General features: G+C 48.1%; 4 protein-coding genes across 4 annotated transcripts; 3 read left to right on the top strand and 1 right to left on the bottom strand.

The window, feature by feature from the left end:
• Nucleotides 1-2,500: 2,500 nt before the first annotated feature.
• On the top strand, nt 2,501-8,233 carry ZNF579 (zinc finger protein 579). The gene is made up of 2 exons (XM_060254981.1): nt 2,501-2,576; nt 6,851-8,233. The coding sequence occupies exon 2, from the start codon at nt 6,860-6,862 to the stop codon at nt 8,231-8,233; it is 1,374 nt and encodes a 457-aa protein (XP_060110964.1). The 5' UTR covers nt 2,501-2,576; nt 6,851-6,859.
• A 6,303-nt stretch (nt 8,234-14,536) lies between these two features.
• On the top strand, nt 14,537-15,017 carry LOC132583689 (histone H4). The gene has a single exon (XM_060255314.1). It carries the CDS (start codon nt 14,648-14,650, stop codon nt 14,957-14,959), a length of 312 nt encoding a protein of 103 aa, XP_060111297.1. The 5' UTR covers nt 14,537-14,647; the 3' UTR covers nt 14,960-15,017.
• A 4,183-nt stretch (nt 15,018-19,200) lies between these two features.
• Nucleotides 19,201-19,992, top strand: LOC132584430 (histone H1-like). Its single transcript, XM_060256306.1, has one exon. It carries the CDS (start codon nt 19,269-19,271, stop codon nt 19,917-19,919), a length of 651 nt encoding a protein of 216 aa, XP_060112289.1. The 5' UTR covers nt 19,201-19,268; the 3' UTR covers nt 19,920-19,992.
• A 1,297-nt stretch (nt 19,993-21,289) lies between these two features.
• On the bottom strand, nt 21,290-21,857 carry LOC132584488 (histone H3). The gene has a single exon (XM_060256379.1). It carries the CDS (start codon nt 21,743-21,745, stop codon nt 21,335-21,337), a length of 411 nt encoding a protein of 136 aa, XP_060112362.1. The 5' UTR covers nt 21,746-21,857; the 3' UTR covers nt 21,290-21,334.
• Between the last annotated feature and the right edge of the window lie 538 nt (nt 21,858-22,395).

Raw genomic sequence — 22,395 nt, 5'->3', positions numbered from 1 at the left:
TTGAGATTCCTTCTCAAGATGCCAGGGAGTGGCCCTGGGACCAATATGTACTTTTGGGGCCCTCATCCTGCACAAATAACTTCTGACCAGTGTTCCTTCTAAGCTGAGTTAGTATGAGTTAGCTCACAGTTTTTTTAGCCTATGGCTCACACATTTTTGTCTTAGCTCAGGAAAAATGGCCCCGAAGCAAACTAATTTAGCTCACAACATTAATGCCAGTAGCTCACGAAGTAGAATTTTTGCTCACAAGACACCACAGCTTAGAGGGAGTATTGCTTCTGACACACTGCATGTAGGCTTTTAAAGGAACATTCCCAGTATATCTCAGACTGGGAATTGGATTCCAAAGTTGGGGCTCAGGTGTGCACTATCCTGTCACTGAGTGGCTTATTCTAATATATGTAGCTTCCAGGGTTTTACAAGAAAATTGGAATAATTTTAAAAGGGTTGTTCTTGCTGCTTTAAGCCCCCCACTCAGCCCCCGGAAATTCCTTAAAATAGAAAAGGTAAACCCATGTTGTTTCAACTGTGTACAAAATGAAGGACATTCTTCTTTGCAGTAAGTAAATAATTCTGATTAAAGATAAGATCACATATTCTTGCCTGACAATTCTCCAAGGCCAAAAAAATGGGTTCAGATGTTAATTACCATAATATTCCACAAGCTAAACATCCAGCGTTCCAAAGTGATAATGCAGCTGCTTCCAAAACCCATCAACAAGTTTGCCACTGATTACTGCTTTATTAAATATTGGGGTTTCTTGCAATAAGTACTTATATGCAGTGAAACGCTAAGGATTATGGAGCCACGGTCCCAGGGGAATAATAAGCTATCTGAATTTGTTCTCTCCATGCAGCCCCCTTTGAGCAATCTTTTCCCCCAGATTCTGCTATTCCTGTTTAGAATTCTGTTGCAGAATGCAGAATAGAAGGCTCTGGAGACGAGGAAGAAAGAGGTGTGCAGAAGAGAGCCTTTAAGGGTGGGTGTATGCTGTAAGCAAAGGGAAATCCTTAGAGAAATCTGAGGCAGCCCATGCACTTCAAAGTGTAAGCATCCCAGTGCCATGGTTGCCAACCTCTAGGTGGTGCCTGGAGATCTGCTATTACAGCTGATGTCCAATTGACCAATATAAGTTCCCCTGGAGAAAATAGATGCTTAGGAGAGTGGATTCAGTGGCATTGTTCCCCGCTGAGGTCCCTGTCCTCCCCGTGGTCCAACTCCAATTCTCCAGGAGTTTCTGAATCTGGCAACCCTACCCAGAGCATGTGTACACATGCAAGGCCACTGCACCTGGTATATACATATGAAGAGGGTATGGATTCATAGTACAAGGCTCCAGTGGAGCTAGTACATATGTGGGGGGTGGGGGGGAGAACATATGCACAGCAGAGCAGGACTTGTGTAATTTTAATGAACAGGTAAGTTGAGTCATGATGAGCCAACTGTCCAAGCCCCCTTGTCTTACAAGAAGGCTTTGGGGTGAAGGTCAAGAGAACATACACAACTGGGGTGTGAATCCTCACTGCGCAGGGTAATGAGCCACCACCTGTCCTGAACTGGCCACGCAGGAGACCCAAGTCTCCAGCCCTATTGGCTGTTAATCAATAAGTCCGCCCTGCAAGATAGGTCACTTGCAAGTTGAGTTCCACTGCTACTTGGTAGCTGGAGCCAAAATAAGCCAAGGTCGTGGGTTTTGACTGAAGCCCCAAAAGCCAAGTGGCACCACAGGAATATGATTAATAAAGTATATTAAAAGAAATGTGCAAAAGCATACAAATATAAGAGTTGTGCAAAGCAGGGAAGATAATAAAGCTAAATAACTATCCTAAAGTACATATTCAGGTATTAGTCCTCTGATCCAGATGTTACCTGATCAGACAGAAGACACAGATCCAAAATCCAGGAAGCAGGTGTTCCAACTGCATAAAACCCAACCTATAGCCAAAAAGATGCCCAGAAACACCAAATGGCCTTGCTTGAGGCCAGACTGCCTGCAGCTGGCTTGATCCTGTTTGGCCAATCAGGTTTGTAGCTAAGACATGTGACCAGGTACCTCTGTAGATGACCCATGCTCAGAGTTCCTTGTGCTATTGAGATGGAACTCCCTCTGGGTCTCTGACCAGCTCCATTATCTCACATGCGGCTGTGGTGGGCTTCATCTCATCCCTTGCCTCTTGGGCAAGTGCAAGTCATCGAGACATTAATTTCTCAGAGGGGAGTCTCCTGTAACTTACTAGTCTCACAGCCTAAAAGTCCAAGAAATGGCTAAACAAGGCCAGCTTCTTGACAGCAACTGAGTACACATAAAACTGCCTGCAAAAGGGTGGAAGAGTCCTGTCCCATCATAGAGGATAAATGGCCTTTTATTTAGGAGGCGCTGCTATCACTGTGAAAAAGCTTCAGTAGCCCATTCCCACATATTAAGACTCTGTTTAAGGATGATCCCCCCCCCCAGGCCAATTAGCAACCCGAGAGGCAAGGGACATAGGCTGGTGGATTGGAGAATGAGCGTTCACAATATCCTGGTTAACCCTTTTTTGTGTGTGAGGCCCATCCAATCACCCCTCTGCTTGAGGTAAGTAGGTGGTTTTTGTCACATGCCTGATGGCTGAGATAGCTGCAGTGCGTGCAGCCTGGTACAGTGGTTAAAAGCGTTGGACTAGTTATCTTAGAAACCTGGGTTTGAATCCCCACTTGTGCTATGGAAGCTTTCTGGGTGACCTTGAGCCAATTGCTTACCAGGTATAGGCTGATTCCGCATTTGCTGCGTCATGCCTGCTCCTTGTTCATGCAAGTTAGTTGTCCTGTGTGACTGGGTTTGCACGCAGTATGTGCCTTGGTGTAGAAGCATCAACCTCCTGTATGCATGGATAGATTGTATAACCCCCCCACACACCTTAAAGTTTTACAAGGCAGGGTTTTGCGTGTGTGTGTGTGTGTGTGTGTGTGTGTGGAGTTGCCTTGTGGGTGTATCTGATTTTATTTACATACACTCCCCCCGCCCCCAGCCACTGCCCTCAAAGCATTGTTCATATACCAAAGGCAGAAGACCAGGACTGATTTAGCACTAGGGCTTGTTCCTGGGGGAGACCCCTTTTGCCCCCGGCACTTCTCTCAGTTTTCGCACAAACTGCCCTGGAGCTGTGAGTTGGCATGCTGCTTTTCCATGGCAAGCAGAAACAGCTTGTAAGAGGATCTTGCTTGCTGCGGAAAAGCAGCAGACCAACTCGCAGCTCCGGGGCAGCTTGTGCAAAAATAGACAGAAGCACCAGGAGCAAAAGGGCTCTTCCTCCGGAACAAGCCGAGTGTGAAATTGGTCCAGGTATAAAAAAGAAAAAAAAAATCAAAGGCAATCTCTGCAGTCTGTATATATAAAAAAAGCACCAAACCTGGCAGAATCCAGGCAGGCTACCTCCTCCTCAAGCAAAGGTTCTCAGTTTTTCGGCCCTATGGGCACCTTTGGGATTCTGCCAAGGGATGGTGAGCACAATGACAAAATGGCTGCTGCAAGGGGTGGAGCCACATAAACAGGAAACCCAAGTGCAGGGCAGTAGAGGGGTAATTTAAAAATACACTGGGAAGGATGTGGGAGCATGTTTTATGTGGCAGCTACCCCTGAACCTATGTCATTTTAATCTGCACAGCCAATCAGATCTTCAGAGCCAAATTAGTGCCCTGTTGGGCAAGAGCCCCACCTATTTTCTAAAAATGCTTGGTGGGCACCAAGTAAGGTCCTGGCGGGCACTCATGGGCATCCTGTTGGAGATCCTGTCCTAGCTTAAGGTTTCCACCCAGAGTTTTATTTGTGGGAAAGCAGCATCTTTTGGGGAGGGATGGTGGCTCAGTGGTAGAGCATCTGCTTGGTAGGCAGAAGATCCCAGGTTCAATCCCCGGCATTACCAACTAAAAAGAGTCCAGGCAAATAGTGAAAAACCTCAGCTTGAGACACTGGAGAGCTGCTGCCAGTCTGAGTAGACAATACTGACTTTGATGGACCGAGGGTCTGATTCAGTATAAGGCAGCTTCATATGTTCATCTTGAGGTATTTGTGAATTTCCTGCATTGTGCAGGAGGTTTGACAAGATGACCCTGGAGGTCCCTTTCAACTCTATAAGGAGAGCCAAACCAACAGCCAGCAGAAGAGCATTCCAAGGCTCAGGGCCGCCACCGAAAAGGCTGTGCTTCTTGTAGATTCCCAAGCTAGCATCTACACAAAATGCTGTTTAGACCAGGACTTAATGGAACACCATATAAAAGAAGACTGCAGAGTGCTCCTGGGTGGGGAATCAGCTCACACGGTTGCGTTTCCCTGCTGCGCTGCTGCCTGCGCCCATGGCGCAGCTGTAGGGGAAGGGCTAGGGCCGGATGTCAGCGTTGCGAGGCTTGCGCACGTCGCGTAAACCTGCTTTGGGTGCCAACCGGGGGCTTCGGCGCACACGTGAGGGTGTCCCGGGCTTCGCCAGTGCTGCCCACGGCGGTGCCTGCCGGGAGGGGAGGGGTGGATCTGGGTGCCTGGATGTCTCGCCGAAGGACGACGACGTCTCTTGCGCCACTGGATGCCGCCACCCTCGCCGCTCGCTCTCCCAGCCCGGGCGCCTCCCCCTCCGGGCGGCAACTGCGGAACCAGGTACTGAGACGGGGACCTCGGCGATGAAACGTAGGGGGGTGGAGGATGGGGGGGGGGGGGTGCGGGGCAGATCGGGGAGGAGGGCTGCCCTTTTCTCCAAGAGCAGCCGCTGCGAACAAAGCCGGGAGAACGGCCGGGCAGGAGAAGGGGAGCGATCGGACAGGCGCCCCCAGGTGGCCTCGGGCTCCTCCAAAGATCCCTTCCGCCCGCCCTCTCTCTTTCAGGCTGAGTGCGCAGGTTTGAGGGTGCCGGATTTCTCCATCCAGGAATAGCTCCCAACACCCACCCTTTGAAAGACGCCTGAGTATAGGCGGGCGGAGAAAGGACCCCTGAGGGCCATGGAACCAAAAGAAGTCCTGTGGCGCCGTAAAAACCAACAGCTTTTGGGAAGAAAGCAGGGCGTCCGCTTTCCTCAGAGGCATGAAGCGTCAGGTATCCTCAGTGGTGGGCTTGCAGAGGCCAGTCGTGAATGGTGGGGACGCAGTTCCCTCGTTCTGTCATTTTGTCTGTGTGTATGCGCCTGTCTGTGTGAGCACAGGCGTTTCAGGCACCCAAGCTGTAGTCCACAGAACCGGTGGGCCGCAGCAAATCCTGTTACACTGCAATCCGTAACAGGGCTACACCCCTCTAAACCCCTTCTGAAGCCAGCAGATGTAGAAGGGTATATATACCTCTGCTTAAGATGGCACTGCAAGTTTTTCAGATGCCACACAGAGTTCCCCTTTTGGACATGCTCCAACAGCACTTGAGCCACCATTCCAAACCAACCAGGCCCCAGTCCTTTGTTAGATCATTCTAAGGCCTTCTCCTAGGATCTCTTTCCTTGCCCTTTGGGGCCCTCCCTTGTGTCTCCCCAAACAGCCTTTTCATCTGTGTAAAGAGGATAGAAGCCTGGGATTTCAGCCCTTTGCCCCAGAATCACCAATGTCTACACCAGACTTCATCTGTATCCCTCCCTCTCCTCCCTTCCCTTGTTATTTCATTTCCCTTTTTAGGCTGTAAGCTCCTTGGGGACAGGACCTCTGTTTTGTCTAAAGACCAGTGCATGATTCTGTATGTATTAACAAACAAGGGTGATAATTCCAGTGAGCCCGAAAAGGTTTAGTTTCCCATCTCTTTGGAAACCCAGAAGTTGTGGCTCCCCGTCTTCCTTTTTAAATGTGTTTTCTAACCACTCAAGTCCCTGCATTTCCATCAACATAAAGAGGCCTGATTCCATCCTGTAGCAGCAGAGTTTATCTTTAGAAGAGTGAGTGAACAGGGAGACCAAATGTCTTTGAAAAGTTGTGCCTCAGAGATGAGCGGAAAACCATTTCTCTTGTTCCAGAACGAAGGGAAGGGTCGTTTGGACCAGGGGAGCAGAGCAAATCTATGGAGCATAGTTGGTTCTGAAGGGACCCCACTTACACATAAAGGATATTATTTGCTTGCAAATTCCTTCTCCAAAAGATGCTTGATTGCAGTTGCTGCCATTGCACATGGACAGTTTCAGCAAATTGTGGAATTGGATTGTTCATAGTTTTCTCCAACCTGCATGTCATCTTATTTGCCCATCAATAGCTTGGGGTGTGGGGGAAATTAACTGCCTGGCATTATAAAATCTTTCCTGCCTGGTTGTCTAAAGGCAAGTGAGACTCACCCCAGGTGAGTTGGGGAACCAGCTGTTTGCAAGCCAGAACTTTAAAAAGCCTTAAAGGTATGGAGTGGAGGTTTTTTTTAGTAAGCTGGCACTGTATGCCTGTATGGTAAGTCTAAATGTAAAGGGGGGAAATGCAGTGCATAGTCATGTTGGCCCCATAAAACAAGAAACTCAGCGCAAGAGTGAAACAGGAAGGGAAAGGCTTAAATTCACAGGGCAGTCTGTACCATAATTTAGTGCCAGTGCAAAAGAGGTCTTGGTGCATTAAAACAAGAAAGTCTGAATGCAACAAAATTAATACCACGTTCCTCCCCTTGCTGTCATCTCCCACCCCCTCAAAAAAACCAACACATTTTGAGGAATAGTTCTACATAACTCAGATGACTGGGGAAGGCAATGGCAAACCACCATGTAAAAAGTCTGCCATGAAAACATTGTGAAAGCAACGTCACCCCAGAGTCGAAAATGACAGGTGCTTGCACAGGGAACTACGTTTACCTACATAACTCACAAGCTGGCTTTCTGCATTTTAAAATACTGTATCATAAATACAGCTCAGTGGTTTTGCCTTTTTCTTTCACAGGGATAACTCATGGAGTCTCCTAAGCTGCCGGACTCACCTGAACCAAACTCTTTGCTGCCACCCCCTGAGCCTGCCATGCTTGAAGCTCACCAGCATCCCACCCACCGGTGCCCAGCTTGTCATAAAGCCTTCCTTTCTGCAGCAGCTGTGCATGATCATCACTGCCAGGCTGAGAGCAAGAGCCAGAATTCCTGTCCCGTATGTGGGAAAGTGTTCAAATTTGCATACTACCTGGCACGCCATCGTCTGACCCACGGCAGGCAAAAACCTTTCCGCTGCAAACTTTGCCATAAAACCTTCAGCCGTTCGGCACATCTGGCCCGCCACAAATGCCCCGAAGCCACCAATCATTCTCCAGGGGGCACTGGCAGATCCCAGCCTTTCCAAGAGCCAGGTAAATTTCTTCCACAACAGGAACCGCATGAAAATAAGGTAGCGGCAGTGCAGATCAGCACGAACAATGGCAGGATGCCTGTCTCTGCTGCCCCAAATCAAAAGCAGGTGCTCCTGCAGGAAGACTGGACTTTGCTATGCCTCGCTTGCAACGAGGCTTTTGAGACGAAGGGTGAGCTGAAGGCCCACAAGTGTTTCAAAGAGGTGGCGAGCCAAGATGACCCAGATGATCAGGAGGGAGCCAAGCTGCACCAGTGTGGCGTGTGCCACAAGAACTTTGCTCGCCCGTGGTCTCTCTCGCGGCATTACGTGGTCCATACCGGCGAAAAGCCCTTCTCTTGCCCTGAGTGCGGAATGGCCTTCCGCCTCGCCTCCTACCTCAGACAGCACAGCCGGATGCATGTGGTCAATGGGGACTGCCCTCTGCTCGGTCAGGCCGACTCCCAGGAGGCGGAAGTGGTGTCTCCTGCGATTGCTTCCTCTCCCCCAGGGCCATCCCCAAAGAAGGCCTACGAATGCAGTATTTGCTATAAACTCTTCAAGAGTAAATATGATCTGGCCACGCACTTCCTCATCCACACGGGCGCCCTGCCTTTTCAGTGCAGCCGCTGTGGGAAACGCTTCCGCCGCCTCTCCCACCTCAAGCAGCACGACGTGACCCACACGGCTGCCCGCCCCTTCCAGTGTGTCATGTGCCAGAAAGAGTTCAAGCGCCTGGCTGATTTGGCTCGCCACCGGCAGGTCCACGAGGGAGACAAGCCACACCAGTGTGGGGTCTGCCACAAGTTTTTCTCCCGCTCCTACAGCCTCCTGAGACACCAGCGAGGCCACTTGCCAGAAATGGCCGCCGTCACCCATTCTGAAGACTACCTCAGCAGTTCCTGCTTTGACAGTCAAGATCACTCAGCCTTCCTGCCTCACCAGGAGGGGGAGGAGGATGAGGGGGAGGATGGGGTGGGGAGCTCTACAGAGGCTTCACATAGCTTGTGATGGGACCAGGAACTGGGGGATAATGTGAAGTGGTCACCTCAGCTATGAGGAAGGAAGGCAGCAAATAACTGACAAGGCCAACCAAGCGAACAGATGATTCTGGACAAACAGCACTCCCTCTGAGGACTGCCGTGCATGTCAATTATAAAAAAATAAACATGTGTAATTACAGATTGATTTTACCAATGTCAGATGTACTACCCCCAGTGAAACTGCAGATACCTGAACAGAACAACCTATGAATTGGGGAATATATTGCACTGCATAAAATGAAAACACAATTAAGATTATAGAGCACTATCCAACTTCACCTTGGCTCCATGATGAATGTTAAGAGATGCACCCGCTTCAAATGCCACTTAGAGGGTAAGAGGATTAAAGCACAGGTGGTATTTTGTAGGGTTAAAGTACTGGGCTAGGCTTGGGGAGGGCCAGGTTTGAATTCTGTCATGGAAACTCACTGATTGACTTGGGGCCTGTTCTGTCTTTGCCCTACCTCACATGGCTGTTGTTAGGATAAAATGATACTGAGAATGTTATAGTATTTCCATTTGGGAGCAATCAGGATATCCTTTTCTAAGAATATGGATAGATGGATGGATTTGGAACAGGTTGATGGTGTTGTCCTGAGCACAGTTTCTCCTTTTCTAAGTCCACCAAAGTCATTGAAAGTTAGAATTCTCAATGTTGCAGAGTAGGCTTGCCAATCCGCAGGTCCCAGCGGGGGTTCTCCCGCTTTCCCAGGCTCCTTCCCGCCCCCAGTCAGCTGGCCCACAGGGGAAAACCCCGCCCTCACAGCCCCCATGTGACTTTCCACTTCTGGAGGCTTCAGTCTTCAGTTGAAAGGCTTCCTCTTGGGATGGTGTGTCTATGTTACTTTGAAGAAGTTGGCAGCAACTCGTAATTAGAGATGCCAATCCCTCGCTTCAGAGTCGCCAGAAAGGGGGGGGGGGGAGGGAAATGTGTGCTGGGCACTACATTATTCCCTATGTGGAGATCGATTCTCTTAGGGTATAATGGGAAATTGATCTGGAAGTATCGGGGGCTCTGGGGGAGCTGTTTTTTGAGGTAGAGGCACCAAATCTTCAGTATAGCATCTAGTGCCTCTCCCCAAAATACCCCCCAAGTTTCAAAACGATTGGACCAGGGGGTCCAATTCTATGAGCCCCCCAAAATGGTGCCCCTATCCTTCATGTATCCTGGCTCCACCCCCAAAGTTCCCAGATATTTATTGAATTGGACTTGGCAACCCTATTGCAGAGCCACATGGTATGACTTGGATTGTGTTTGGATTTTATAGTGGGTTCATGTCATATTTTGAACTTGCCATTTTCCAGAAACAGATTATGGCTTCATAGGACCCTACAGTATGAAATGTTAGAAAAGGAGCCCCCAATGTGGTGCCTATGGACACTATGGTAACTCCTCCCCTCCCAACCTGAGTGCTCACAAAATGGTTTTAGAAAGTGGCTAGGGCCAGGTGGGTTTTTTACACAGCAAGGTTTCTCATTAAGCACTGGAGATTTCATTGGCTCTACAAATTTCAAAAAATTGTGTTTTGGTAGTAGCTGCCAACATAGCACTAGGATCTTCACTGCTTGACTGAAGGTAAGCCTCAGCAGCCATTTTGTGGCTGGTCCCGCTTCCTGCAGCGCCCACGTGGGAGCAGCCATTTTGTGATTGCACCTATCACACTGTCAAAATTCCAAAGGTGACCCCCAGGCTCAAAAAGGTTGAGGACCCCTGCATTAGAAGAACTTTAAGAGGGAGATTCTGAGGAAGCAGCCCGCCCCCCCAGGAATGCCAGCTTCCAGGTAGTGCTTGGGGATCCCCTGGAAGTACAGCTCATCTCCAGGCTACAGAGATCAGTTCCCCTGGAGAAAATGGATGTTCTGGAGGGTGGGCTCCTTGGCATTGTCTCCCAGAGATCCCTGTCCTTCCCAGGCTCCATCCCCAAATTTCCAGGTGTTCCCAACCTGGAGCTGGCAACCCTGTCCCCACATTCCATCTTGGCTTTCTTGGTACCACAGGATGCTTGTATCGGAATTTTTTTTTTTTGAGCTGAACACTCCTTAATAAAGGGACATGGTTGCTGTCAAGAAACTGGGACAGTAGCCGTACCAGGTGCCAGAACTAATGCAAGATTTGCTCCTTCTCTTTGTTTGCCTCTATAGCTGGTGCTGATTTTAGTCAGGGAATCCCTAGGTCCACACTCAAACTATCTTGTCAACTGGAGACAAGGCCAACACAAGATAGTGATTGGACTAGAATCAGGGGAAACAGATCCCTGCTCAGCCATAGAGCTCTTCTGGGTGACTTTGAGCCAGTCTAGTTCCTCTCAAACTAACCTACCTCATAGGGCTGCTGTGTTTGTAGAGTGAAAAGAGAACCATACGTGCTGCCTCAAGCTGCTTAGGGGTACAGTGGGATAAAAATGTGATAGAACACACCACTTCAGAAATCGTTACGTAGTGGATGTCTATGGGGGCAGGGTGTGGAGAGGGTGAATATGATTATAGGGCTATCTTTGGACAGCAGGCTTGCGGAAATACAGATACAGGGGTGAAGGCAGATGTGGAGGGGGGAACTGCCTTTCCTGGGCTAAGAGTCTAAAAGCATTCTCAGCAGATGTGGAAACAGCTGTTTTTGTTTATGCCTGTACAAAAAAAGCGAGTGTAATCTAATAAATTCGGGACAGAGTAACCTCACGGTGATCTGGTTAAGCTTCACTTGAACTGCTTACCACTGTCGTTGTTTTGAAAGTGTCAATAATTTTGCTGTTAAAACCTGAGTGTTGGCAAAATCTAAAACTGTGTACACGCTTAGTCCAGCCAAAGCACTTGGGCAGAAACTCAGGGTTTTGTTACTGATATCTGAATCCGCAGCAGATACATACACTCCCATGATACTGAATCCCAAAAACTGAAATGCTCATCCAAATTTTGAATTGATTTCATAGAATCATAGACTTGGAAGAGGTCTCCAGGGTCATCTAGTCCAACCCCTGCACAATGCAAGATTCACAAATACTTCCCCACCTGCAGTGACTCCTGCTCCTTGCCCAGAAGATGCCGGGGGGGGGGGGGGGGGTCCAGGATCCCTCATCAAATTGGCTTGAAGAAAAATTGCTTCCTGACCCCAAAAGTGGCAAAGCATTTCCCTGAGCATGTAAGGAAGGGCCACAAGAACTAAGCACTGATGCAGCCCTTCCTGCCCTCCATCTCATGATCTGCCTAATTTCACAGAATCAGCATTGCTGCCAGATGGCCATGTAGCCTCTGGTTAAAAACCTCCAAATAAGGAGAGATTTATTTATGATATATTTAGGGCATTTTTCCTGGGGGGATGTGGCGGAACAGAGTTCCAGAACCTCTTTGTGGAAACAAAATTATATTTTAAAAAAAGTTTAAAAGTTCATGAGGGGCACCCATGTGTGTCTCCTTCATTTCCCAAGAGTTCTGGCACCTCTTTTTCCAGAAAAAAAGCCCTGGATATATTTATATTCTGCCTTTCACACAAAGTATAAATCAGTACAAGAGAGGGTCTGGATTTGAAATCTGAAAAACAAATCTAATAGCGGAAATAAGAATGAAACAAGTCCATATATGTGACATGTTAAAACGAGGCAATAAAGTACAGCCCAAATTATAGTCTCACAACTAAATCAAGGGTAGCTGCATTATACCACTCTTCTCACTATATATGCCTTTTAAAAAGGAGCCCCGTGGCGCAGAGTGGTAAAGCTGCAGTACTGCAGTCTGAACTCTCTGCTCACGACCTGAGTTTGATCCCAGCGGAAGCTGGTTTCAGGTAGCCGGCTCAGGTTGACTCAGCCTTCCATCCTTCCAAAGTTGGTAAAATTGAGTACCCAGCTTGCTGGGGGGAAAGTGTAGACCAGGGGTAGCCAACGGTAGCTCTCCAGATGTTTTTTGCCTACAACTCCCATCAGCCCCAGCCATTGGCCATGCTGGCTGGGGCTGCTGGGAGTTGTAGGCAAAAAACTTCTGGAGAGCTACTGTTGGCCACCCCTAGTGTAGACGAGTGGGAAAGGCAATGGCAAACCACCCTGTAAAAAACGTGAAAGCGACGTCACCCAGAGTCGGAAACGACTGATGCTTGCACAGGGGACTTGTTCAGTCACACAGTTGACTCCGGCCCTCCACGACCCCATGGACAAAGTCACGCCAGGCCCTCCTGTTTTCTACCATCCTCTGAAATCTGCTCAAATTCGTGTTTGTTACATCAGGAACACTGTCCAGCCATCTCATCTTTTGCCATCCCCTTCTTCTTTTGCCTTCTGTCTTTCGTATCATCAGGATCTTCTCCAGTGAATGCTCCCTTCTCATTTGGTGGCCAAAGTATTTGAGCTTCATCTTCAGCATCTGACCTTCTAGGGAACAGTCTGGGTTGATTTCCCTTAGGACTGACTGATTTGATCTTCTTGCAGTCCACGGAACTCTCAAGATTCTTCTCCAGCACCACAGCGCAAAAGCATCTATTCTTCTGCGCTCAGTCTTCCTTATGGTCCAGCTCTCACAGCCATACATTACTACTGGGAATACCATCGCTTTGACTACATGGACTTTTGTTGGCAGGATGATGTCTCTACTTTTTATTATACTGCCCAGGTTTGCCATAGCTGTCCTCCCAAGGAGCAAACATCTTTTAATTTCATGGCTACAGTCACCATCTGCAGTGATCTTGGATCCCAGAAATGTGAAGTCTGTCACTACTGCCATGTCTTCCCTTATTTGCCAAGGTGTGATGGGGCCAGATGCCATGATCTTAGTTTTTTTATGTTGAGTTTCAACAGGGGACTATCTTTACCTTTTAAATGGTTTAAAATCAGTAAAGCATGTCTTAATTCAGTTGTGAGAAGTATGGATTCCAGTCTCCAGGGTAAACCTGGGGATCCATCGGAATTACAACTTCTCTCCAGACTACAGCGATCAGTTCCCTTGGAGAAAATGCATGCTTTGGAGAGTGGACTCCGTGGCATTGCGCCCCACTGAGGTCCCTGTTCTCCCCAGGCTCTTTCCCCGGATCTGGTAACCCTATTTAATCTCCCCCCCCCAAACCACACGTACACACCAGTGGCAGAACCTGGCAACCCTAAGGGAAGGCTATTAGAATCCTGAAAACTTGGCCGGGGCAGGGGGTGTTCAATGGCAAGATCCCTGGTCCCATTGCTTCGGGGATGGCATTTTTAAAATGCCTGAATTTGTCTTTGAAATGGTGTCTAGTTGGACCCTCAGTGCCCAATGAAATAATTTATCCAACAGAATAAATCGAGAGAGGCAGCCATGTTGGATCACAGTAGCAAAGTCAAAGAGGACTTTGCCTGCACCTTAAACATTAACATTGCTTATTTAAGCGTAAACTTTCTTGAGTCAGATGTCTGAACCTACCGTAGTGTGTCTTGGTAAAATCAGCTGTTGTTTTTAATATCAAAACCTTCCCTTGTTTAGTTAGAGCGATAACAATTATTCCGGAGGAACCGGGAAAGTGGAGCGAAAAAAGAAATGTTTATTTTTAAAATTCCCGCGCTTTGATAGGATTGGTCATGATCAGAAGAAAGCATTTCCACGGCCCTATCGACTTTTCTGCAAAATGGCGGCGGCTGGGTAGGGGGCAATGAGAACAGCCATTGTTGCTTCCGGCTGTTATTCTCCGAAAGAGAGATCAGTGGAGCTCTGCATTCGGAGCTGGGGTTACAAGATTCATTCCCCGCAATTCTTTAGAGAAATGGCTGGTTGGTGTTAGAAATAGAAGCGAGATGCGTTTCAACGGCAGAGCTGTTGTTTCAAGACGAGCGTTTCCAGCCGCTTCGTCCTCTTGGCCGACCTCCCCCCCCCCCCCGCAGCAGTATACTTAGACAAATGGGGGAAAAATAAAATAAGAGCGTGTGGCTCTCAGAATTGCAAAGTCAAAACCCAGAGAGGGTTCCTGCATCAGGAACTATAGTTCTCCTTTCCCCGCAAAATGGAACCAGTTTGTTACCTCACGAGGGCAAGCAGCATGCATGCGCGTTGCACAAGCGTCGAAGAGTATTCAAGCGCAGCTAAATTAACAAAGTCTTATGACACCTTGAAAATAGAAAGATCTTCCAGATCTTCGATGCACCATATGATTTGTTTGGGTGGGGAGTGTTAAAGGACATTGAAGAGGCTACACCCCTGGAATTTTTCTCCTATGGTGTTAAAGTGGTCTTATCTCTGATTGGATAGTTTACAACATCCCCTTTGGCTGATTGGCGGAAAAAGTATAGACTCCTTATTAAAGGTAATTAGAATGCTTTGGAGGCGGGGCTCTAAAATAGTAGTTTGGTTTCCACTGTGGTCGGATTCCAGTCTATAAAAACCGTGGCCATTACTTGTTAAAGTTCATTCTTAGTTTTTCTGGCCCGTTTGGAAGATGTCTGGTCGTGGGAAAGGCGGTAAAGGGCTGGGGAAAGGAGGCGCTAAGCGGCATCGTAAGGTACTTCGTGATAATATCCAAGGTATCACCAAGCCAGCAATTCGCCGTCTGGCTCGTCGCGGGGGAGTGAAGCGTATTTCTGGACTGATCTATGAAGAGACTCGAGGTGTGTTGAAGGTCTTTTTGGAAAACGTGATCCGAGATGCTGTAACTTACACCGAGCACGCCAAGAGGAAGACCGTAACTGCTATGGATGTGGTTTATGCTCTGAAACGCCAGGGTCGCACGCTGTACGGCTTTGGAGGTTAAGACTTCCCTGTGTAAACCGCAAAGTCCAAAAGAACCCAAAGGCCCTTTTCAGGGCCACCCCACAAGTTCCTAAAAAGAGCTGTTTCTTTTTAAAATGTGCTAATGCATGAATTCCTTGTTTGTACAATTGTGTAACTGGGTGTTTTCAATTCTGAATATAGTTTCAGAAGTAATGAGATTTGTTCTAGGCAAGTGTCTTTGAGATTTTGTGTGTACATAAGGAAAGGTAAGTAGTTTATATTGCAAGTGGAACCCTACTAACAATACCGTTGAAAGAGTTCTGTAAGCTATCTAGAAACACGCTTTGTATTGTGGTTCACATTCTAGTAAATCCAATTTGCTACTCTTGCTTTTTTAATAAACTCACATTTCTGTGTCGGAAAGTCTGCGTATGCTCACGAATAGAAATGGTTGCCACTTTCTGTCTTGGATATTTGACCTCTCTTTCCTAAACACACATCCTTCAGTTTGATTCTACTGCTGCTGCTCCAAAGAACAAAATCAGTATCAAGACTGGTTTCAGGAGGGCGGTTGAGGGACTGGTCTGCATTGCTAGTGGTCTTACCGAAGAACAAAGAAAAGGGGGGGGGGTGCAGCTTAACTGCCAGCCTCACATTATAAGAAGCAACAAAGAGCATACCAAAAGATGCAAGTGATGACAAATTAAACTTTGTTCCTTTGGAAAGATGGACTAAAAATTAGTCTTTTCCTGCTTTGCCCCACCCCCCAAGCACCTACTGGAGAAGTCCATCAAGTCACTAAAGCAGTCGATAGCTTGGAAAGCTGTGACAGACCTTGACTCGGATTCCTTTAAAACAAATGGTGGAAACTATGTAGGGGGGGAGTTTTCCAAGCTGCTATCAAATCAAGCTCACAACCAGGACAACAGTGCTGGGTACATGCATGTGATACATAGTACCCCCCCCACACACACACACACAAACACCTTTCAAAATCTTCCAAGATAGGAAAGTTCCTGATTGCAGTTCCAAATGCAAGATCTGGTCTTCCAGAAGAATACATTAGTACTGTATTTTAAGGGCTGAAAACTGTATTGAACTCTGTTTTAGGACTGGAAAAAACTGGGTTCCGTCAAGAAGCTCATTGGGTGACTTCAAGCATTGATTCTATTTTAGCATAAGCTACCTTAAAGGGGGTGGTGTAACTAAAAAGTGGAGGCATATATGCCACCATCAGTCTTTAGAAGGGTTGTGTGACAAAACATGGTAGACATACTATTTAATGTTAAATGTGGAAATAGCTTGGAAAAACCATCTGTGGCTGGGTGCAGCCACCAATGTGCAGCTACTGCAGACATGCACTTTTCTGTCAGCTCTCCAGTTCTCATTATAATCTTCCTGTAAAGATTTTCAAATTAAACAATTGTAATAAAAATAAACCAAAGCTGGACAGAACCATCCCTTGAGATTGCTCTCTGCTTCTGAAACAGCTTGTGCTCCTAATACCATTTCATGTGTGCATTTCATGTGTGCATTCTTCTGTAAAAGGTGGATTATTTACCCACTTCACTTCATTACCCACCTTGCTTGCTGAGACCTGGGGCAGATTTCAACTGAAAAGACAATGCCATAAGAACAGAATATGAACACCCCTCCAAATTAGAGAATATGGTGCTGAAACGCAATACAGTTCTAGTATTAAAGCAAGGATTGCAAGATTTTAGACTTAGAGCAATGCAGTGAAACATGTTACACACAATGTACTAAATCTGGATTACAGAATTAGAGAACAACAAACAGCATAACAGATAGCTTTACATTCCACAGATGTTAGTTGCAGCCTTGCTCACATTAGAAAAAGGAAACCTCAGAATTATGGACTAGAAAATATGTAAATCAATATTGGGGTCTTTTAAATCTCAGCAGGGGGTTGTTTGCACAGAGAAAATCTTTTGTGCTCTGAATCTGCCTAAGATAAAGCAGAAATATCAGACTGGTTTTGAAGTCTTTCCTGCTATATCCTCAAAGGGATTTTTAAAAATATTTCCCCACAAAAGCTTGGAGGATAGGTCTGTTAATAGATTGACTATTGTAGAGGATAGATCTTTAAGGCTAAATGAAGCCTCCAAGTTTCTCAGAGGGAGGGAGCTTGTTTTTCCTGTGTTGTTTGTGAACATCTTATAACCATTTGGTTGGCTACTGTATGAAACAGAAAGGACCTTCACTTTGACTCAGCAAAGCTGCTCTTAGTTTGCCCCACTCCCCAGTTAACAGTGAGAGAGAATAAGAGCTGCGCAGGGTTTTGGACTCTTCATATTCCATGCCTACATGTAAGACACTGTCTAGTGAGCCCTCTGACTTAAATCACAGGCTCTGATGGTACATAGTCCTGCTGCCCTACCTTCAATATAGTTCTAAGCTTCCCAGAGACTGCAAAACCCAAATGAAAAGGAAGCTAAATTATCCAGATTGAAATGAATTGATTTGTGATTATAGCTGTAATTTTCTGATGGCTCCTGTCCAATTAATGAGCAGGTTGGTTTTGAAACCGAGTTCTATGTAAGTGTGAACAAAGTGAACTAAATAGGTTTTATATCTTTTAGTTAACTTGGCTGTTAGCTGTTTAAACTGAATCCTGTGGACCACAGGGTGTGGTTCCCCCAATGTACAGATTTCTTGCAAGAGCTTGCAAATTGGGGGGTCAGGGGATTCAATTTAAACAGCTAACAGTCAAGTTAGCTAAAAGATATAAAACCTGCTTAATTCAGGAGCAAAACCTGAGTTTTATGTAAAGAATCCTAGCATCCAGAAGTTGGATGGCCCGCTGGAAACTGACTTGAGGTCCAATGGTGGATCAGGATCTATCTTCTATCAATATCTGTAAAGTCAGTTATCTGTTTTGACAAAAAGGTATGGAGATTAATGTAGCTGGCATTAATCTGTGATGTCAAAAGAAACTGTGAGGACAAAAGAAGTTGGGAAAGCAGTGCTGTTTAAAATCCTGGTCTTCGATTTGCATGGGGTTTTGTGTGTGCACGTTCCCCATTCATGCTGAGCTGCTTGGATTTAAGATATGTGTTTGTTGATTACATTTTTCTTATTGCAACCACAGAATATGGTCATTGGAGGGGGGGGAGGGTCTATCTATGTCCCCAACTTGAAAAATGCCAACAGATTTTTATTACACACACACACCAAGATATAATAAAACAGCCTGAAAGCTCCTCAGAATTCCTCAGGTGAGACGTTCAGTACCGAAGGGCAAAAAACTGGTGATGGAAAGGGGGGAGTGATTCCCAATGCATAACAGAGAATTCCTAGCCTGCAGTTTATATAGTCTTAATTGGAGTAGATCGTACTGGGTGTAAAGGGGGTTTCAGGATGCACCAGAGGTTACTGGAACTGAAAACAAAAAATGGCCAGTCACCTTTGAGCTAGCAAGTTTCCTTCCCATCAGACAGACCACCCTCCCCGTCCTTAATTGAGATGACAGCAGAAAGGGAAAGATGGCAATTAGCGACGGGGAAGTCTGGAGGTCCAAAATGCAGCCAAACCGCCGACCATCTTTGTCCCAGGCAGCAAGGCATTATGGCAGCCATTTCAATGCATATCCCTTGCTGCACAAGCGTTGGGCTATCTTTTTAAAAATTAGAGCAGACTTAAGAATCTAGCGGTACAAACTTCATCTTCGCCCATCAGCGCACAAAAGAGACCAAAAATAGAAGTATATTTTAAAATCTACAGCCTAAAACGAGGGGCATTTGTGGGCCAGGCATCCCACGTACTATCCCGAAGTTACTGAATGAATGTGTTACTTGAGTCACTTTAAAGGGCTTGGACGAGGCCACGACAGCTCCGGGGAGATCCGTTCCCTAACTGGGGAGGTCCAGACCCTCCGGAGATTGGCCTGCCCCCTTTGCCCGGCCCGGGAGCCCGACGAGGGCTTTTTAATTTGCAAGAAAAAGCCCAAGATTTGGAAGTCCGGGACTCGCCGAGCGGGCAGCCGCCGCCTTTCTGCCTCCTGGGCGCGCCCGCCGGGTCCCCGCCAAGCCCCCGCCGGCGCCGCCGGGCAAGGCGAGATCCTCGGCCTCCGTTTCCCCCGGGAGCCGAGGGCCTGGGCGGCGCGGCGGCGGAGCCAGGGGCCACTTTGTCTGGGTCAAGAAACACAAAGTGGCCGGCGGAGCAGCCATGTCTGGCGCGGGGAGAGCCGCGCGCGCAACGCACCAATCAGGGCGCAGCTCCGCCCCTATAAATAGCAGGCGGCCGCCGCGCTCCGGCTCAGACTTTACTTTCCGGCTCTGGGCGATTCTCGGAGAGGCACTTGCAGCTCCCTCCCAGCAGCAGCAGCCATGTCGGAGACGGCTCCCGAAGCGCCCGCACCCGCCGCCCCGGCCGCCAAGGCGCCGGCCAAGAAGAGCAAGAAGGCGGCGGCGGGGGGCGCCTCCAAGCCGCGCAAGGCCTCGGGCCCCAGCGTCACCGAGCTGCTGACCAAGGCGGTGGCCGCCTCCAAGGAGCGCAACGGCGTGTCCCTGGCCGCCCTCAAGAAGGTCCTGGCGGCCGCCGGCTACGACGTCGAGAAGAACAACAGCCGCATCAAGCTGGGCCTCAAGAGCCTCGTCAGCAAAGGCACCCTCGTCCAGACCAAAGGCACCGGCGCCTCCGGCTCCTTCAAGCTCAACAAGAAGCAGGCCGAGAGCAAGGACAAGGGCGCCAAGAAGAAGCCCGCCCTCAAGCCCAAGAAGCCCGCCGCCAAGAAGCCCGCCAGCGCCGCCAAGAAGCCCAAGAAGGCGGCTGCCGTCAAGAAGAGCCCCAAGAAACCCGCCAAGAAGCCCGCAGCCGCCAAGAAGGCCACCAAGAGCCCCAAGAAAGCCGCCAAGCCCAAGAAGGCTGCCAAGAGCCCGGCTAAGCCCAAGGCTGTCAAGGCGAAGGCAAAAGCCAAGCCTAAGACGCCCAAGGCCAAAGTGGCCAAGCCCAAGAAGGCGGCGCCCAAAAAGAAGTGAGCATCTTTCCTCGTGCGGAGGGGAGAAGACGCCAGACTTGTTTCTTATCCCAAAGGCTCTTTTCAGAGCCACCCACAATGTCCTCAAAAGAGCTGAATCCCTTCCCTGATTCTTTTGCCCCCTCCTGTTTGCTTTTTACTGCTCAGAATTACTTAAAAGCAATTTTCCTTCTTTAAACAAATGCGACTCCCTTCCACCCTCAAATCCCTCTTCCTCGGAGCCCAGGAACATGTCCCATTAGCTCTCTAAAAAAGGTAAAGGGTAGTCCCCCTGTGCAAGCACCAGTGGTTTCCGACTCGGGTGTCGTTGCTTTCACGTTTCAACGGCAGACTTTTAAGGGGTGGTTTTGCCATTGCCTTCCCCAGACATCTACACTTTCCCCCCAGCAAGCTGGGTACTCGTTTTACCGACCTTGGAAGGCCGAGTTAACCTCGAGCCGACTACCTGAGAACCCGCCGGGATTGAACTCAGATCATGAGCAGAATTTAGGACTGCAGCTTTACCACTCTGCGCCACGGGGCTTGTCTAGCTCCCTCTAGTGCTTCTTAATAATGTGTTTTGTACACTATTGAGCCAGGCAGGTATACGTTCACCCAAAGAAGTTTCTGTGCAGCAACATGACCAGAGACAGATTCGTGCAGAACCCTTAACTTAATCTACCACTCTGCTTGTTCCTCCCCTAGCTGGAGAAGCCCCGATCTCTGGAGTTAAGCAGGGTTAGCAATGTGGGAGCTAGAAGTTGGGCATGAGATCAGCGAGGAAATCCAGGGCAGAGGTAGGCAATGGCTGACCACCGCTGTTGCCTTCCCTTAAAGCCAAGCCCTCCATAATCACAGCACTTCCCACCATATACTATTTATCAGAGGGAGAACATACCTTTAAGTAATAGAACAAAGTAGTCAAGCAGCACCTTTAAGACCAACTCAGTTTTATTCAGAATGTGAGCTTTCCTGAAGTCTGCTTAGAGCACACTAAAGCTTAAATCCTGAATAAAACTGAGTTGGTCTTAAAGGTGATTCTTGACTACTGCTTTGTTCTATTCCTTCAGACAAACACGCCTGCCCACTTGGATATAACCTTTAAGGAAAGCACTCACAACCCAGGGGCTACATTAGCTTAGTACGTTGTTACTTTCACCAAAACAGAGCTCCATGCTCAAATGTAAGTTACTTGCCTTGCCTTCCGTTTTCTTTACTACTATAGCACTTAACTAGCACAGGCATTTAAAGTGAAAAGCGAGGTAGTTTTACATTGCTTGAGAATGTTTGAAGCGAGTTGCAGAGCCTACCTACTTAAGAGAAAAATCGCGGCCAGTAGGGGAAAGTGATGTGGAAAAATAGCAAAATCGAGCTCTTTAAAGTGAAAATATGGTGGCTCTTAAAAGAGCCTTTGGGTCGTTAGATTTCAGTGGGATTTTAAGCTCTCTCTCCCCGGATACGCCGGGCCAGCTGGATGTCCTTGGGCATGATGGTGACTCGCTTGGCGTGGATGGCGCAGAGATTGGTGTCCTCAAAGAGTCCGACCAGGTAGGCTTCGCTGGCCTCTTGCAAGGCCATGACTGCAGAACTCTGGAAACGCAGATCGGTCTTGAAATCCTGGGCGATCTCGCGCACCAACCGCTGGAAAGGCAGCTTGCGAATCAGCAGCTCTGTAGACTTCTGGTAGCGCCGAATCTCTCGCAGAGCCACAGTCCCGGGGCGGTAACGATGTGGTTTCTTCACGCCGCCGGTTGCTGGTGCGCTTTTGCGCGCAGCTTTGGTAGCCAGCTGCTTCCGGGGCGCTTTCCCACCAGTAGACTTACGAGCAGTCTGCTTCGTTCTTGCCATTCTTCAGCTAACCTGGATCAATTTCCAAAACCCTTCTGCTATCCTCTGTTAAGCAATGAATCGTAGAGCTGCTCCGCGGGCTCTTTATAGCTAGCTTCCCCTCGTCCCATTGGCTAAGAGTAGCGAGGCGACCGTTTACAATATTTGAATTTCCCGGGCTCTGCATTGATTGGGCCGATGATGTAAAATCTTTCTGATTGGTGTCTCCTTTTTCTTCCCCGCCCTACAGTCTTTGTTCTCTCTCTTCCTATCTTTAACCCCTCCCACGACTCTCTTTCCTTCTCTTTCTCTCCTTTGAATAAAGTTTCACTCCACTGGAACCTTTAAGTTCACACGAAACCTTATAGCCAGAATACGACTTTGTTGGTCTTAAAAGTTGCCACTGGACTCAAATTTTGTTCTGCTGTTTCAGACCAACACCGCTACACCCACCAGGATCTTTCTCCTTCGGTTATTTTAAAAGGCATTATACGACGAGGCGGGGGGAGAGCTCTTCTTTCTAGCAGCCACGCAGCCCGATCCTTTGCATGTGCTTACTCGGAAGTAAGTCCCACGGGGTTCAGGCAGGGCTTCAGCGCGCACAGGACCCTATCCCTGAAAATATGCTTCGTTACCCCTCCCCCCTATTGCTGTGCAGCTGCAAGGAGTAG

This window comes from Heteronotia binoei, chromosome 15 (assembly GCF_032191835.1).
Source record: "Heteronotia binoei isolate CCM8104 ecotype False Entrance Well chromosome 15, APGP_CSIRO_Hbin_v1, whole genome shotgun sequence".
Lineage (NCBI taxonomy): Eukaryota > Metazoa > Chordata > Lepidosauria > Squamata > Gekkonidae > Heteronotia > Heteronotia binoei.
This window is presented reverse-complemented; position numbering and strand designations above follow the sequence as displayed.

What these genes read in the sequence shown, in the direction of transcription:
- LOC132583689 (XM_060255314.1), top strand. Translation starts at nt 14,648, where the DNA reads ATGTCTGGTCGTGGGAAAGGCGGTAAAGGGCTGGGGAAAGGAGGCGCT.
- LOC132584430 (XM_060256306.1), top strand. Translation starts at nt 19,269, where the DNA reads ATGTCGGAGACGGCTCCCGAAGCGCCCGCACCCGCCGCCCCGGCCGCC.
- LOC132584488 (XM_060256379.1), bottom strand. Translation starts at nt 21,745, where the DNA reads ATGGCAAGAACGAAGCAGACTGCTCGTAAGTCTACTGGTGGGAAAGCG.
- ZNF579 (XM_060254981.1), top strand. Translation starts at nt 6,860, where the DNA reads ATGGAGTCTCCTAAGCTGCCGGACTCACCTGAACCAAACTCTTTGCTG.